General features: G+C 39.2%; 1 protein-coding gene across 1 annotated transcript in view; it reads right to left on the bottom strand.

Moving 5' to 3' along the window:
- DHX36 (DEAH-box helicase 36) overlaps positions 1-14,710 on the bottom strand; it is a 42,891-nt gene extending 28,181 nt beyond the window's left edge. The window contains exons 1-7 of the mRNA XM_007521088.3: positions 14,386-14,710; positions 8,570-8,694; positions 7,519-7,750; positions 5,439-5,477; positions 4,423-4,593; positions 1,527-1,606; positions 705-779 (exon numbers count right to left, since the gene is read on the bottom strand). Coding sequence (XP_007521150.1) covers positions 705-779; positions 1,527-1,606; positions 4,423-4,593; positions 5,439-5,477; positions 7,519-7,750; positions 8,570-8,694; positions 14,386-14,634 — 971 coding nt within the window. The 5' untranslated portion in view covers positions 14,635-14,710. The remainder of the gene's footprint in view (positions 1-704; positions 780-1,526; positions 1,607-4,422; positions 4,594-5,438; positions 5,478-7,518; positions 7,751-8,569; positions 8,695-14,385) is intronic.
- Positions 14,711-16,285: the final 1,575 nt, after the last annotated feature.

Below are 16,285 nucleotides of genomic sequence, written 5' to 3'. Positions count from 1 at the left end.
TTGCAATTTAAACCTGGGTCCTGTACATAGTAAGACAAGAAGACATAGTGAGCGCTCTGTCTCTCTCTCTCTCTCTCTGTGGTCCCTTAATGGTTTTATGGTTTTCTTTTTTTATATGCTGGACTCTGCCTTTGCAGCTCCATTGCTGCCAGTGAATTTCCCCAACCCCCTACGCCCAGTCTCTTTTAATTTTACATAGAAAGAACAGACACCACAGCATTGCTCTACCATTCCCTTGTGGGCCATGCATGTTTTTCTTTCTTTTTTTGTTTTTTAATTTATTTGTTATTGGATAGAGACATAGAGAAATTGAGAGAAAGGGAGAGATAGAGAGGAAGAGAGACAGAGACACCTGCAGACCTGTTTCACCGCCTGTGAAGCGGCTCCCCTGCAGCTAGGGAGCTGGGGGCTTGAACTGGGATCCTAACCAGTCCTTGCACTTTGCGCCACATGCGCTTAACCCGCTGCGCTACCTACCGCCTGACTCCCCATGCATGTTTTTCACACATGATGTTAAGGTCTGAAACCAAACCTGGATCCTTGAGCACAGTAAAGTGTGCATTCAGTTGGGTATTGGTTGGTCTCTCAGTCCCATATTAAGCTAAAAACTGGGATAATTTCATTTTAATAATTACTAACATCTAATTTAGAAATTACAGCTTTGGAGATATCTAACATAATCTCCTGAACTAAAACATACTCACGGGTCTGACTGGAGCCACTGAAGGATTATTCCTGTCGTGCAATATAAGATAGAACCCTGCTTCCTTGGCAACCGACTAGAATGAAAGATACAAGTTTAACAATTCTCAGTTTTCTTCAGTAATAAATTAGTTAACAAAAGTTTAAAAGAAATCTTCCTTTTAAAAAGTATTTATAATTTTAATGAAATATTCACACTTGATTTTTTAAATTACAGTAACACCTATCACATTAAGAGTAATGGGAAATGCTGTGTTCAAGTTAATTATATATTATACCTTTTTAAAGGCATAACTAACTGCTGATATTGAAAAACCACTGGAAACTAGTGGCATGAAAGTTCTCTTTAGTGGTGGGAAAGTCAGCTCCCTTAAAAAATAAATGGGATTTTTAAGCTCGAGAAAAAGACTAAAGGTACAGTATGGTGACAGAGGAGTTAAAAATACTAAAATTAATAGTCAGGGAGTAGGAGCTAGAACAAAAGGTAAAGGACACCAACTCCTTTAAGGGAAGTGTATGCCCAGACCAAAAGGTACTGTAGCTGGAGGGGTTGTGGGTCTGTGGTAGAGTACAGGACCTGCAGGGGGAAAAAAGTTATTTTTCTAGTCCCTCCATAATATAAATCTATACTTTTGAAAGGCGATCCAAACCTAAATTTAAGTTAAAAATAGAGGAGAGGGGGAGAGTGTGTGTTAAGTTTGTGGTTTGCAAGTCTATGCTACAATCCACATGTTAATTCTAATAGTAGCACATGGGGGAAATCCTCCTTTTGACTGATCAACATTTCAATAAAACCTGTGAATAAGAAGTGAGCTTCCTTTTACCTCTGGAGACGAATCTGGTATCCAGTACTATTTCCATTGCCACAAGATTCTGCTCTTTCTGTAGCTACTCTCTCTGCAACCTTTAATCAGAATAAAGAATAGTTAAAAAGGAAATGTACACAAAACAGAACCTGGTCTGAAATTGGTGTACTGAATTAAAGTAAAGGACTCTGGAGCAGGGTGTGGAAAGTGTTCAGGTCCTGAAACATGATGGCAGAGGAGGATTTAAGGGGGGGGGTGCAGAGTGTTATACAGGAAATTGAGAACACAATATACACATATCAATGATGTATTTTACTGTTAACTGTAAATCATTAGTCCCAATAAAGAAAGAAATATATAAAGAAATGTAATTTCCTTTAGGAAAAAAAACTGTGAATGCTCATAGAAGTCTGAGCTTGTTGATAAATTGTTCATTAGATTTTGTATGCATTAAGTCAAAAGAAAATTACAATTTTAAAGTAACTAAAACTGTCTTGAGATGAGACCACTTGTTTATATGCTTGTCTTTCATTTCTCTTATAAAAGTCCTACAAATCTACAGTTTCTTTTAACATCTTTTTCAAAGTATTTTCTCCAGCTTTCTCTTGATTTTTTTTTTTTAACTTTTCCTAAAAGTGCTGGAAATCATGGTTTAAATTGCAAAATCTGAGGGTTCCTTTTTTTTTTTTAATTGTATGTTTCTGAATAACACCTGGGTCACTGAAGAAATCAAAGGAAAACTTTAAAATTACTTGGAGAACAGTGAAAACGAAGAAACCAACTACCAGAACAAAAGCTGTCTTAAGAAAAAAGTAATCCAGGCCCACATTAACAGCAAAGATCTCAAGTAAGCTATCTAACATAATACCACTGAGTCACCTAGAAATGAAGCCAACAAAGAGATCCAAAAATCAGCAGGAGAAAGTATGTACTCAAAATCAGAATAGAAATTAATGAATTAGAAACTAGAAAGAAAATCCAGGATATTAATGAAACCAAGAGCTGGTTCTTCAAAAGGATAAATAGATAAACCACCAGCTAGAATCAAAGAGACAGAAAGAAACACAGAGAAAGAGTTATGATAAAAATTTAATCAGTAATGAGAAAAAGAGATTACAACTGAAATTGGGAAGATAGAAAGAATCATATGATTATTATAAAAACCTTTATGCAAATTATTTGGACAACCTGGATGACATGGATCCATTCCTAGAAGCATAGCACTTGCCAAGCTTAAACCCAAAAGTATTAAATTGGTGGTGGGGACAGTACAGTAATTGAATCAGTAATCAAAAATGTTCCCAAGAATAAAAATCCAGGTCCAAAGGGCTTTACTAATGAATTCTGTAAGATTTTCAAAGACGAACTAATACCCATTCTCCTCAAACTCTTCCAGAAAATTGAAAAGAGGCAATCACTCCCAAACATGTTCTATGTTACATTAATCTGACTTCCAAAGCAGGAAAGGACTCTACCAAAAAAGAAAACTATAGACCTATATCCCTGATGAACACTGATGCAAAGATTCCCAGCAAAATCTTGATAAATCAAATCCAACAACATATCAAGAGATTAATTTACCAAGATCAAGTGGGATTCACCCCTGGGAAGCAGAGATGGTTCAATATCTGCAAGTCAATCAGTGTAATCTATCATATCAACAAAAAGAAAGATAAACATCACATGGTCATATCAATTGGTGCTGAAAAGGCATTTAACATTTATAATCAAGCTACTCCACAAATTGGGAATAGGAGGACAATTCCTCAACATAATATAGGTCATTTATGACAAATCCACAATTAATATCACTCTTTTTTAATTATTATTTTTTAAAACTTTAAATCTATTCTATTTGATATGATAGAAATTTAGAGAGAAAGAGATATGGAAGGAGAAATACAGCAACACCTATGGACCTGGTTCACCACTTGTGAAGTATTCTCCATGTGTGGGGACAGGAACTTGAACCCAGGTCTCCGCACACTATAATGTGTGCACTTAACCACATGTTCTACTACCTGACCCCCGCTAATATCATTCTCAATGTGGAAAAGTAGAAAGATTTCCCCCTAAAATCAGGAACCAGACAAAGATGTCTACTATCTTCAATATTTTGTCAAAACAGTCCTCATGGGCTTTGCCACTGCAATCAGATAGGAAAGAGGTATCAAAGGCATACAGATTGGAAAGGAAGAAATCAAACTATCACTATTGATATCACTATATTATCAATGACATGATAATATAACTAGAGAATTTGAAAAATCTACCAACTAGAGAATTTACTAACTAGAGAATCTACTAACTAGAGAATTTGAAAAATCTACCAAAATCAATTTCTATAAAGTAGCAGGATACAAAATCAATACATGTAAGACTGGCGTTTCTGTATACAAATGAGGTGTCAGAGAAAAATGGAAATAAAAAACTCAATAAAATAATTCCTTTTGAAATGAGATTTTTTAATGTGTGGGGGGGGCACAGGTAAAGCCAGAACATGAACATTACTCTGACACATACAGGGCTGGGGGTGGAACTCAGGACACCTCATGCTCAAGAGCTGAATGCTTTATACACTGTGCTATGTCCTTGGCCACTATTATTTGGTTTCCTTCTTTTTGGTAGATATTATTAAATTAAATGTTAATTATATTAAATACTATATTATACTACATTAAATACCAGATATTGGCTGTGCTCTGAAAATTGCCTAGCTTTACCACTTATCCTGAGCTCATTAATATCTATTATCAGTTAAGACACAGGTTATTACTAACAGCATTCAGTGAAATGCTTACTTGCATACCCACATAACCAAAGTCTAATTATGAATGCCTACAACACTTCAAAGTCTAAAGAAGGGAAATAAAGTGCAGAAATTTTAAAATTTTAAAAATGAGTGGTGACTTACTGAAATGGCACTGATTCTTCTTGGCTGCGTACAAACTATCCGGCATGTAGATCCTTTCCCTCTTTCAATGTAATTATCCAAAATGAATTGAGTAACTTGAGTGGTTTTTCCACAGCCAGTTTCACCACTTATTACTGTTACCTGATGGTTATTGATCATGTTTATCAATTCCTATTTCAAAAGGAAAAAAGGACATTTTATATTGACTAAATCTTGACGGACATTAATAAAATCCACCAGAAGGTAACTGCTTCTAACAAATAATTATTACTTTTAAAAATATTACTATATGCAAACATACTCTCTATATATCTTCCAGTTTTCAAGAGATATTAAACACAATTATAAAAAAATCAGAATCTCCCCTATACCCCTCTCAATTTCTCTGTCATTTTTCTTTTGTATTATATTTATTATTGGATAGAGGCAGTCAGAAATTGAGAGGGGAGGGGGTGATAAAGGGGAGAGAAAGAGACACCTGTAGCCCTGCTCCACAACTTGCAAAGCTTTCCCTCTGTAGGTGGAGACTGGGGGCTCGAACCTGGGTCCTTTGTGCACTGAAACATGTGCTCAGCCAGGTGCACCACCACCAAGCCCCAATTTCTGTCTCTAAATAATAACAACAGTAATAATGACAGAAGTTTATGGGACATTATGTAATTTTAAATAGGACTGAGTGAACATAAGAAATTAAAGTAGTACATTTTCAGTAGTGCTTCAATTTTAAGTAAAATGTTTCATCTCAAATCAATAGCAAAGCTATTTAGCCAAAGCAATTTACATGTGACGATCCTAGTTTCTAAGCTCTAGAGAATTTAATTATGATCATAAATGAGAAAAATTTAGGAAAACTGTTTCATAACTATTTTTTGAACAACTTAGAAGAACAAAATAAACTTTTAATAATTCCTTTCTGGGAAAAGTTCATTAATTTTTATTTCTTGATATAAAGATTAAAAAAGCTATATGTCTTAAGTGTTTTTGCATACTAAATAAAATAGATAATATTCACTTACCTTTTGCATTCCATATGAAGGCAGCTTTTCTCTGAAATGCTGAAATTAAAAAAATACGTCACAAAAGAAATGTTATCAAACTATGATAATCAGAATGTTTCATAAATGATAGAATCCAAAGTATTTTTGAAACCTTACATGATGAACTACTGAGATATAAAATTTCGTGAAAAAATAACTAATGATCTATTTTTGGATAAAAAAAAAAAAGACTTAGCAGTGCTAAGATGGAATATCATACAATAGCATTAGTGCTCTTTTTAAAATTTATTTATTTTCCCTTTTGTTGCCCTTTTTTTAATTGTTGTTATTGATGTCGTCGTCATTGTTGGATAGGACAGAGAAAAATGGAGGGAGAAGAGGAAGACAGAGAGGGAGAGAGAAAAGAGCGACAACTGCAGACCTGCTTCACTGCCTGTGAAGCGACTCCTCTGCATGTGAGCAGCTGGGGGGGCTCAAACTGGGATCCTTATGCCAGTCCTTGCGCTTCGCGACACATGCACTCAACCCACTGCACTACCGCCTGATTCACTACTGTTTTTCGTCGTCACAGGGCTTCACTGGGCCTTTGCTTGCCTGCAAGATTCCACAGCAACTGGTGGATACCTTTTTCCTCCCAGGCTGAGGGTGAGAGACAGACAGACAAAGAGAAACCACAGCACCATTCCACTGCTTATAAAGGTTACTCTTTCTAGGGTGCTCCTATGTGGTGGTCAGAGGCTGAAACCCAGATCTTTGCATGGCTCTACCAGGTTAATTATCTTCTGCCCCCCGCTAATAACTTTCTTACAACACTTAACTTACTTTGACCAGTTTTTATATTTCTGTTTTATATATTTATCTTGGCTCTGATTTCTGTAGCACATTCTTTTCCCACTATTTACTAATTCAATAGGCACTGGCACAGATTCACGATAATTTCATTATTTATAGGTGCTAAAAAACAGCAAAACCATGGTCTGGGAGGTGGCAGAATGGATTGTGTTGGACTCTCAAGCATGAGGTCTCGAGTTTGATCCCAGGCAGCACATATACCAGAGTGATATCTGGTTCTCTGTTTTTTTTCTCTCTCTCTCACTCTCTCTCTTCCTCCTCCTCCTATCCCTTTCATAAATAAATAAATAAATGTATGTTTAAAAAAAAAACAGCAAAACCTACACAGGAAATATCTGAACTCAGAAAATCTGGTTCTCCCTCTCTTTCCAAGGCTTCATTTCACATGTTGCCACAAGATCTGAAAGAAAAACCTTTCTATAATTGAGGGGGGTGGGACAGGGAGAGAACGCAGGGTGCTTAAATAACTCAACAGGTAGGACACCTGCCTTGTCATGTACGCAGCCCAGGTTCGAACCCCGTACCCCTTGAGAGGTATCACGGCACTGCAGGAAGTTCGAGTACTATGGTGCCTCTCTTTCAGCGTGTCTGCCTCTCCCATGCTGTCTCACCCTAACAGAATGAAACAGCGGCTTGGAAACAATAAGATCACACATGCACAAGGTCCTGGCTCCACTAAACAGTGGAGAAAAATAAGAGGGCTGAGGAGATAGTTTAATGGTAGAGCACAAGCCTTGCATGCAATGCTCCAGAGTAAGAAACTTGTTACTTGTAAAGAAAAAAATCAGCTTAATGCTTACAAAAAAAAAAAAATCACATTCTAACCAACTCATACTGTCTTACACATCTCATTCAGCTATAATTTAAACTTTAGTATGATTTTTTTTTCCTTTGCCAGCTATTTCTTCCCCTCACCATATATGCTACTACAGGTTATGCCTCAATACACTGGGTTGCTGGAAAAGCTATGATGCATTTTTGTATACAAAACATATGTTGCCACATGAAAAAAAATGCACCAGGGCTTTTCCAATAACCTAATAATTCTATTTTCATTATTGGATTTTCTCTATTATGGGGGCAGAGATTATTGGAGGAATTACTGCAAATGATGGTCCATCAAGGAATCTCTCTGAAATACATACTAGGAGCTAACTGTAAGTATAACTATTAACATACATGCATTTTGATCAGTGTGAAAAGAGATATAAAGCAAAAATGTTTCCCACACTTAGCTTTCTATTACCTGCATTTCAATATACCGAAGATCAGTTTTCTTTTTTTGCAAATCTTCTAACAGCTGCTGGTCTAAGTTTCCATCTGGTTCATTTTCTTGCAAAAGATACTCAGAATCTCGATCAATGTATTTGTCCCTGATTCTAAAAGCTTTCTTTTCTTGATTTGGAACTTTCTTTTCATGGACCTCAAGTTTCTTCTCTGAGTTTGCTTTATTTTCAGTAGATGCTTCAGTACCATATCTATTTTAATAACATTAAGAAAAAGAAAAGGCAAAGAGTCACTTTAATCCTGAAGCAAGACAATATGCTTTTTATCCAGAATAACTCATCAACATTTTTCTTCTTTTTGTAGAGCAATTGTGAAAATACTTTCATTTTTTAAAATAAACTCAAAATTTCGCCCCTGTAAATTCATTACCAGATGTTATTCCTTGTAGTCGTCCCTCTACTATAAACGCCTTACCACTTTCTGATTTCCTGAGCCTTGTTTTGTCTCCCAACTACACATTTTTTTTCTACTAACATCTCCAAGCTCTCAGTGGGAGGCTATACAATTACAGTCCTAGAAAAATCTCTATGTATTGTTTTATCAAAATGATACAGTTCCTGTAACTTTCCTAAAACAGCAGTGATTTAATTTCTTGTAGATCTCTTTACAGAGTTATCTTTAGAAATGCAACAATAGATAGGAAGAACAATAAATGGTAACTTAATAAACAAAAACTCCATGTCCAGGTACACTAATTTTATTTAGCCTTCCGGTGAGATTAAATACATTAACTAATTTTTTTTTTTTTTTACCAAACCTGCTCAAATTTACATGAGAAAAATATTTTGTTGCTAAATTAGTTACTTTAGAGTATAAAGATGCTATTCAATTTTTTTTTCTAGTCAGTGTTATGAAAGTGGTGTCATTGTGCCATATATGTATATATATTACAGAGAAAAATGGGGGGTGGGGAGGAGAGGCCTGCAACACTGCTTCATTACTTGAGGTTTTTTTCCCCTACAGGTGGTGCCCAATTTTTTTTTTTTTTTCAAAGAACACTTTTGTTTTACCCATGATCTTCAGGATCAAACCAGGATATATGTGCTTCTGAATCTTTTTCATTTTTAGCTTGGACCGAATGCAGCAGCTGCACGATCTGTTCTTCTCGACGCTCATCCATGTGCACTATGGCTCTCTATTTGATACAAAGGAAAAAAATGTCATTAACAACAAGAAAAAGTGATGAGAAATCAGATGTTAAGTTATTCAACAAGTATGTAAAAGGAAGTTTAACCCCACACTTGTCCTCTAATCACTTACTTCCTATACTTAATATTAGCATTTTTGTATAGAACCTTTTATATATGACATCTGTGCAGTTTACTACTAGTTATCACTTTCTCTTTTTTATATACTTCCTCAAACACTACTTTTGGATTCTGAAACAACACCTATCTTATTTTTCAGTGTCTGCTTGTTCCTTCTTATATTATTTGGCAAACTTCCCTTCCTTGCCCTGCCCCACAGATTTTCCTGTATGAATGGCCAATGCGCCCTGCAGCACATCATTTGGGCACTTGTTAGAAAAGTAGATGCTCTGTTGTCACACCAGGTCTAGATTTTAGGAAGATGTCTAGTGATCCCTATGTATATTAAACTTCGACAAGCAATGATCTGTAGCTCTTAACATGTTCGACCTGACCACAGGCTGCTTGTTATCTGTCCACACAAACCCCTTTTCTGAAACGTTCAATCTCACACATAGACATACTCAATTCTCTCTGCATTCTTTCAAATTTCAGTTTAAGGATAATTTTCTCTGGAAAGTCTTCTAGAATCTTCCAGTTTAAGTTAGTCCACAGCCCAAAGTCTCCTTATTGTTGTACTTAAAATGTTGTATTCTAATCATCCAACTATGCCTGCTTGGCAGAGAAGGTATCTTATTAACACAGTGTTAAATAATTAAAACATCATTTCAAACATGTAGTATCCTTGATGAAATTTTGTTGAAGAAAAGAGTGCATCGGAAGAATATGCCCGTCTCCTCAATTTGAGGTAGCTTTTTGTGTACCTTAGCTTCTTAGATATAGCTCTCTTAAAACTCTACTGTCTAAGGTGTATCTTTTGCATCTAAATGTGAATAAAAAATCCTTTTTTTTTAAGGTTTATTAATGAAAGAGGAAGAGAGGCAAAGAGAAAAATCAGATCATTTCTCTTGGCATACGAGGTGCCTGGGATTGAATTCAGGACTTCACACTTACAAGTCTGTTGCTTTACCTGTTGTGCCACCCACTAGCCTGCAGGGAATCTTTTATTAAGTGGCTCATCCCTTTTTTTCCTGCCTCTATCTCCAGGGCTTCACTGGATATTTGTGCCTGTAGGATTTCACCACTCCTGGGGGACTTTTTAAATTATTTTATTTATTTATTTGCCTTCAGGGTTATTGCTGGGGCTCAGTGCCTACACCATGAATCCACTGTTCCTGGAGGCCATTTCCCCTTTTGTTGCCCTTGTTGTTGTAGCCTTGTTGTGGTTATTATTTTTATTGTTGATGTTGTTGGATAGGACAGAAAAATCGAGAGAGGAGGGGAAGACAGAGAGGGTGAGAGAAAGACAGACACCTGTAGACCTGTTTCACTGCCTGTGAAGTGACTCCCCTGCCGAGCCGGTCCTAGTGCTTTGTGCCACGTGCGCTTAACCCACTGCGCTACCGCCCGACCCCCTTTAGTTTTTTTTAAGGGGGAGAGGGGAAGGTAGGAGAGACACCTCAGCACTGCTTCAACACACATGAGACTTCCTCCTTGTATGGTGCTCCCAAGTGGTACCAGATATGTAGACCTGGATCCTCAGTCATAAAAAATGTGTTATACTGTTTTACCCAGTGAGCTGAATCCTTCTCCCCTTTATCCTTTTTTTTTTTCCTTTTTCTTTTTTAAATAACCTGTGATTGATTCTCATTCTGAAATTTCAGAGCTTTAACTTTTTAAATTTCTGTATTTAAATAGTGAATTTAGAAAGGTGCTGAGAAGGAAGCCAGGCCAGTCAAAGCTAATTTACCAAGATTCCTGAAAAACATGTTAGGATGAAACTGAAATATGTTAGACTGAGACAGAAGTGACCCGGCTTCCGATTTCAGGTAGAGATGATATAATTTTTGCTTTTAAAAGATGCCCATTAGTGGCACTACAAAAGAACCACCTAATGGGGAGCTGGAGTGAAAAGTCAAAAGGCCAGGTATAGAGGTAAGTGGTTGCATTTTGGGACATATTACAAAGGCAAAGGAGGCAGATTTGCTCATCAAAGAGATCAAAGATAAATCCCAGTTTGGCCTCAGCAATTCTTACTAAGAGTGAAGATTAAGGAGGGAGCAGAAATCCAAGTTTACTCATAATGATCCAGCTCACAACTGGATTCACATGGAAATAATACAGAACAAATTTTATGATCTCACTTTTAGTTTATTTTGGTGTTATTTTTTCCAACTAAACAATAAGCTCTTTGAATTTCATATTATGTCCAGAACCCCATATTATTAAAACCTAGTATGAAACACAATAAAATCTGATAAAAGTTCTTAGAAAATTACTGTGCACACCTTTCCATTGTTACCTCTCAAGAATTCTTCCTTTTTTTAAAATTTATTTAATTTATTTATTCCCTTTTGCTGCCCTTGTTGTTTTATTGTTATAGTTATTGTTGTCGTTGTTGGATAGGACAGAGAGAAATGGAGAGAGGAGGGGAAGACAGAGAGGAGGAGAGAAAGATAGACACCTGCAGACCTGCTTCACCACCTGTGAAGCGACTCCCCTGCAGGTGGGGAGCCGGGGTTTGAACCGGGATCCTTATGCCGGTCCTTGTGCTTTGCGCTACCTGCGCTTAACCCGCTGCGCTACAGCCCGACTCCCCCCCTTTTTTTTTTAAATAAAATGGAAGTATTGACAAAACTATAGGATAAGAGGGTACAATTCCACACAGTTCCCACCACCAGAACTCCCTATCTAATCTCCCCTGATAGCTTCCCTATCCTTTTTCCCTCTGGGAATATGGACCCAGGATCATTATGGGGTGCATTAAGGGCCTTTGTAGGGCCCCCATAGGACCTTGCCCTCAGTGCGGATCAATAATGGTAGGGAATGTTCCATTCTCCAAATGGAGGTTGGACAACATACACTACCTACTACCTGAGGAAGATGGGTCCTGAAATTAGTGCAGCCTGGAATGTTTCTAGGCATGACCACAGAATGTGAGCTCAGACCTACAGGGAAGCAGAGGTTACATAGGTTCCTGTGCTGAATATGGGCCCCAAATCAAACCAGTGGGGTTTACAGTTAATACTTATATACATTCCCATATTTGGAAGATACTCTCTTCCCTGATCCAGCTCTCAGTCCTCTTTCCAACTATGACACCATCTCCCCAGACAATAACTTAGGTCACCTACATATGAGATGTCAGGCTCAGGCAAACAGTAGGGTCATGGGCCCCTTGAAATATACCTAAAATAGATCTATTAGCTTTTTCTTTTTTAAAAGATTTTATTTATTTATTAACAAGAAACACAGACGGAGAGAAAGAACCAAGTATCACTCTGGTATATGTGCCGCTGGGGGCTGACCCATGACCCCATGCTAGAGAATCCAACGCTTTATCCATTGCATTACCTCTTGGACCATGACCTACTAGCTTTTTCCAAAACAGAGACCCCAAATCTTCATCAGCAATATTCTTGCCTTTGTATTCATGATTAGTCAACAATCTGTTCGGCCTTATATCTTAACTCTTTTTCAGACACCAAGTTACAGATGCTACCATGATGCCAACCGGACTTTCCTGGGCAGATGACCCCACCAATGTGTCCTGGAGCCCAGCTTCCCCAGAGCTCTGCCCCAGGAGGGAAAGAGAGAGGCAGGCTGGGAGTATGGATCGACCTGTCAACACCCATGTTCAGAGGGGAAGCAATTACAGAAGCCAGACCTTCCACCTTCTGCACCCCGTAATGATCCTGGGTATTCTTCCACTTTTAAGGCGACTTGGACTTTTTAAAAAGTGCTCAATGCAAGGACCCGGGTTCAACCCCTGGTCCCCACCTGCAGAGGGAAAGCTTCACAAGTGGTTAAGCAGTATGTATCTCTGTCTCTCCCCCACCCCTCTCAATTTCTGTCTCTATCCAATAATAAATAAATGAATAAAAATCATCTGTATTTTTAAAAAAGTGCTCAATGAACAAATTAATTTGATCAAAGAAAGAAAATTTGGGGGGGGGGTGTCCTGCCCAGGGTTTCACTGCTTTAGAATCACTTTTTCATTAGACAGGAGAATATAAACTGTATCAACAAACTTCCTTCAATGCAGTGGGGGTCAGGCTTGAACCTAGGTCAGCAGATGGCAAAGCAGTGCACTACTGAAGTGAATGATTCTGGTACCCCTATGTTTGGTTTTTAAGAAAAAAGTTGTGATTAAGTTGCAAAGAAATATACCCCAAAAGTCAATGATAAAATGAGTAACAAGAAAAGTTAACTGAAACCCAGAGAACTGCTTTGTATCAAATATGAAATGTTATGTTTAGTGGTCTGAGAGGTGGCACAGTAGATAAAGCATTGGACTCTCAAGCATGAGTCCTGAGTTCTAACCCTGGCAGCACATGTACAGAGTGATGTCTTTTCTCTCTCCTCTCCCTCTCCCCTCCTTTCTCATTCATAGAGAGAAAAAGAAAAGATTAAAGAAAAATTAAATGTATGTTTATTTTATTATTATTATGTTTTTTACCAGAGCACTGCCCAGCTCTGGCTTATGGTGGTGAGGGGGACTGAACCTGGGACTTTGGAGCCTCAGGCATGAGGATATCTTTGCATAACAATTATGCTACCTATCCCCTGCCCAGAAATATATGTTTAAAGAAGTCACTAAAAAATTTTCCTGGGCCAGAGAGGAGGCAGAGTGAATAAGGAGCTGAACCTAAAAGCATGAGGTCTGGAATTCCAGACCCAGCAACCATGTGTCAGAGCGATGCTCTGGTTCTATTTTGTGTTAATAAAGTAACGATACACACACACACACACACACACACACACACACACACACCCACACACACCCACACACACACACTAAAAAGAGCTGTCCTAAGGCTTCCACTTAAATGTCAATCATAATCCTGTTCTATCAGAAAAAAACATGTATTTGAGTAGGCTGCTCAGGGAACAGATCTGGATACAAATTAACAGGACAATCAAGAACCCGAGAGAAAAGATTGTCAAATCACCCTTTGAAGTTCCTGCTAAGATTCTGACTTACTTTCTAAAAGAGCTTGCCCATCAACAGAAGCCGCTTCAAATCAACATAAACACACACAAATGTGAGTATACTGTTATTTTTAAATAATACAATAATATATATATATTTTTAAAAGGGATGCTGGGCTATTCTTCTGGATGCTCTAAACTCAAAACAGTGCTTGACCTTTCCGTTCAAACCGCTACCTCATGCACAAGACGGTTATTTTCGTGTTCAAAGCAGGCAAAGAAGTCAACGTCAGTAAGAAGCCCGTCTCGGTGGGAACCTGACACCTGACTTCAGCACCTGTTTCGTGCGCAACGAACCGTCCCCTGGACGCCGCAAGCAGCCAGCATAAACCCCGCGTGCAGTGGAGTGGGATCAACCCTCCAGAACCTCTCAGTAAGGTCCCTGCGCTGCACTTGGCACCGCAGACACCACGCGTGCACCAGTAAGAAGACGGAAGTTCCCAGAGCAAAGCAAAGGGCCAGCAGGAGGGGCGAGAACCCGTCCCCACCTCCCTCCCCTGCACCCCGGCGTGACAAATCACCTCTCCGCCGCCGCGCGCCGCGGTTGTAGCGCCCAGCCCTCCCCTGCACTGCAGACCTCAGATTACCTCCTGCCTCTCGGCGTCCTTGTTCTTCTGCCCCTGCCTCTTGGCGTACCACAGGCCGATCTCGCGGCCTTTGAGGTGTCCGGGATGCCTGCCGCGGCCACCGCCTCGCCCCCCACCACCGCCTCCGCCTGCTCCGCGGTTCCCTCCGCGGCCTCCGCCATGACTCCCGCCATAATTTCCACCGTGGCCTCCGCCCGAGCCACGGGGGGCTTCATCGCGGCCCCAGTTCTGATGGTAGTCATAGCTCATTGTCCTGGCGGGGTCCAAGCGGTGAGAACCTGCAGCCGTTGCAAATGGCGCCGGGACCCGGAAGCGGCTGCAGGTTCACTTCCGCTTTGCTTCCGGCGCCCGGCGCGAGAGGTCTGGCCTCCCGGAGTCACAGTAAAATCGCTTCCGGTGACGTCACAGGCCTGCGACGGAGCCCGAAGTTGTGTGGCGTGGGCAGAGTCATGTGTGCGAGGCTGTTCTCAGTCCCTTGCCTCAGTTGCTCTGCAGGGACAATGAGCAAAAGGCTCGTGGGGTTTCGTTTCGGCCCTAACATGTGAGGAAATGGGTTCGGGGTCGTACTTATTTCTCATGATGGAGTCGGTGTGTTTCTTCCAATTAGGCCCTGCTAGTAATCAGATTGACGTGATTTTAAGGGACTGTGGGGCAGCGGCGGTGATGTAGTATAATAGTCCTACAAAGACTTTCATGCCTGAGGCTCAGAGGACCCAGGTTCCATTCCCTGCACCACCTAGAACTGAGTAGCGCGCTCTAGTTAAAAGACAAACAAAATCCACCAAGCACATAAAAGCCACCTGTTTTCTTTATATGTTTTGAAAACAGCCTGACACCTGTTTCAGATAAATAATAAGGCACAGAAAAGTCCCTGCTTATTTACAAGTAGTTCAGAGCAGTTGGGGAATTTAAATAAAACAACAGTTGAAAATGCATATGTAAAGTTATCCTTGATCAGACTACTGAGTGTTTAGCACTTCAAAAGCCAAGTGATTGGTTCACAAAGGCTTGGATGTTCACAGGAGACTGGATGTTACACATTTTAACTGATAAAGGTAATGGGGATAATTAGTAAACAAGAAAAGGAGAGTGTTAGTTTTCATGTTTCAGAATGAAAGCTAAAGAAATCTGTGCCATGAAAAAACAACAAACAAAAAATCTGCAGAGGTCCAGAATATGCTTCTGTGAATGGAAGTGACTTTGAACAGAAATATTTGCATTTCAAAAATCTCTTATCTGTCTAAATGCAGAACCTCCAACAGAACATTCCATAAATCTCATGGCTGGTGTGGGGGGGGGCGGGGATCAGGGAAAACACTCATCACTGGAGTCTAGAAATCACCATATCTAAATGGAGATTGTCACAAAGCTTATATCTCTCATCTGTCCTCATGAAAGCCCATTAATTAATTCCTAAGTCATTCATTTTCCTATAAGTGCTTTTTAATTCTGCCACTTATCCTGTTAAAAATGACATACTAGCCTGAGGAGGAGTTGTCACCACCTGCTAATCTGTCTTTTGTCAGTTTTATTTGCAGGCTCCCAAGTGCCAAACCTAAGAGTGTTAGAGGAAAAGTTGTTTCTTCCCAAAGGCCAGGTGATGCTACTTCAAAGAAATTTAGTTTTAGTGTCAGGTAAGTCCTAAAGAATGAAAAGTCAAGCAGTCACTTTTGAGTTAAGTCAATGTTAGTCTCACTAATGGGGAATGGAGAAATTTGTATAGGTGGACAGAACAGTGTGGGAAACATAAACAGTAGGGGAAAATATTCTATATTAAAACTTAAAGGATAATGGAGAAAATCAAAGAAGTGAAAATGAGCCTCATCATAGAAGATAATATCACATAAAGAAAAGTAACATACTGGCCGGGTGGTGGCGCCCCCTGTTGAGCGCACATGTT

This window comes from Erinaceus europaeus, chromosome 9 (genome assembly GCF_950295315.1).
Source record: "Erinaceus europaeus chromosome 9, mEriEur2.1, whole genome shotgun sequence".
Classification (NCBI taxonomy): domain Eukaryota; kingdom Metazoa; phylum Chordata; class Mammalia; order Eulipotyphla; family Erinaceidae; genus Erinaceus; species Erinaceus europaeus.
Note: the sequence above shows the minus strand (reverse complement) of the source record. Positions and strands in the feature narration are given on the sequence as shown.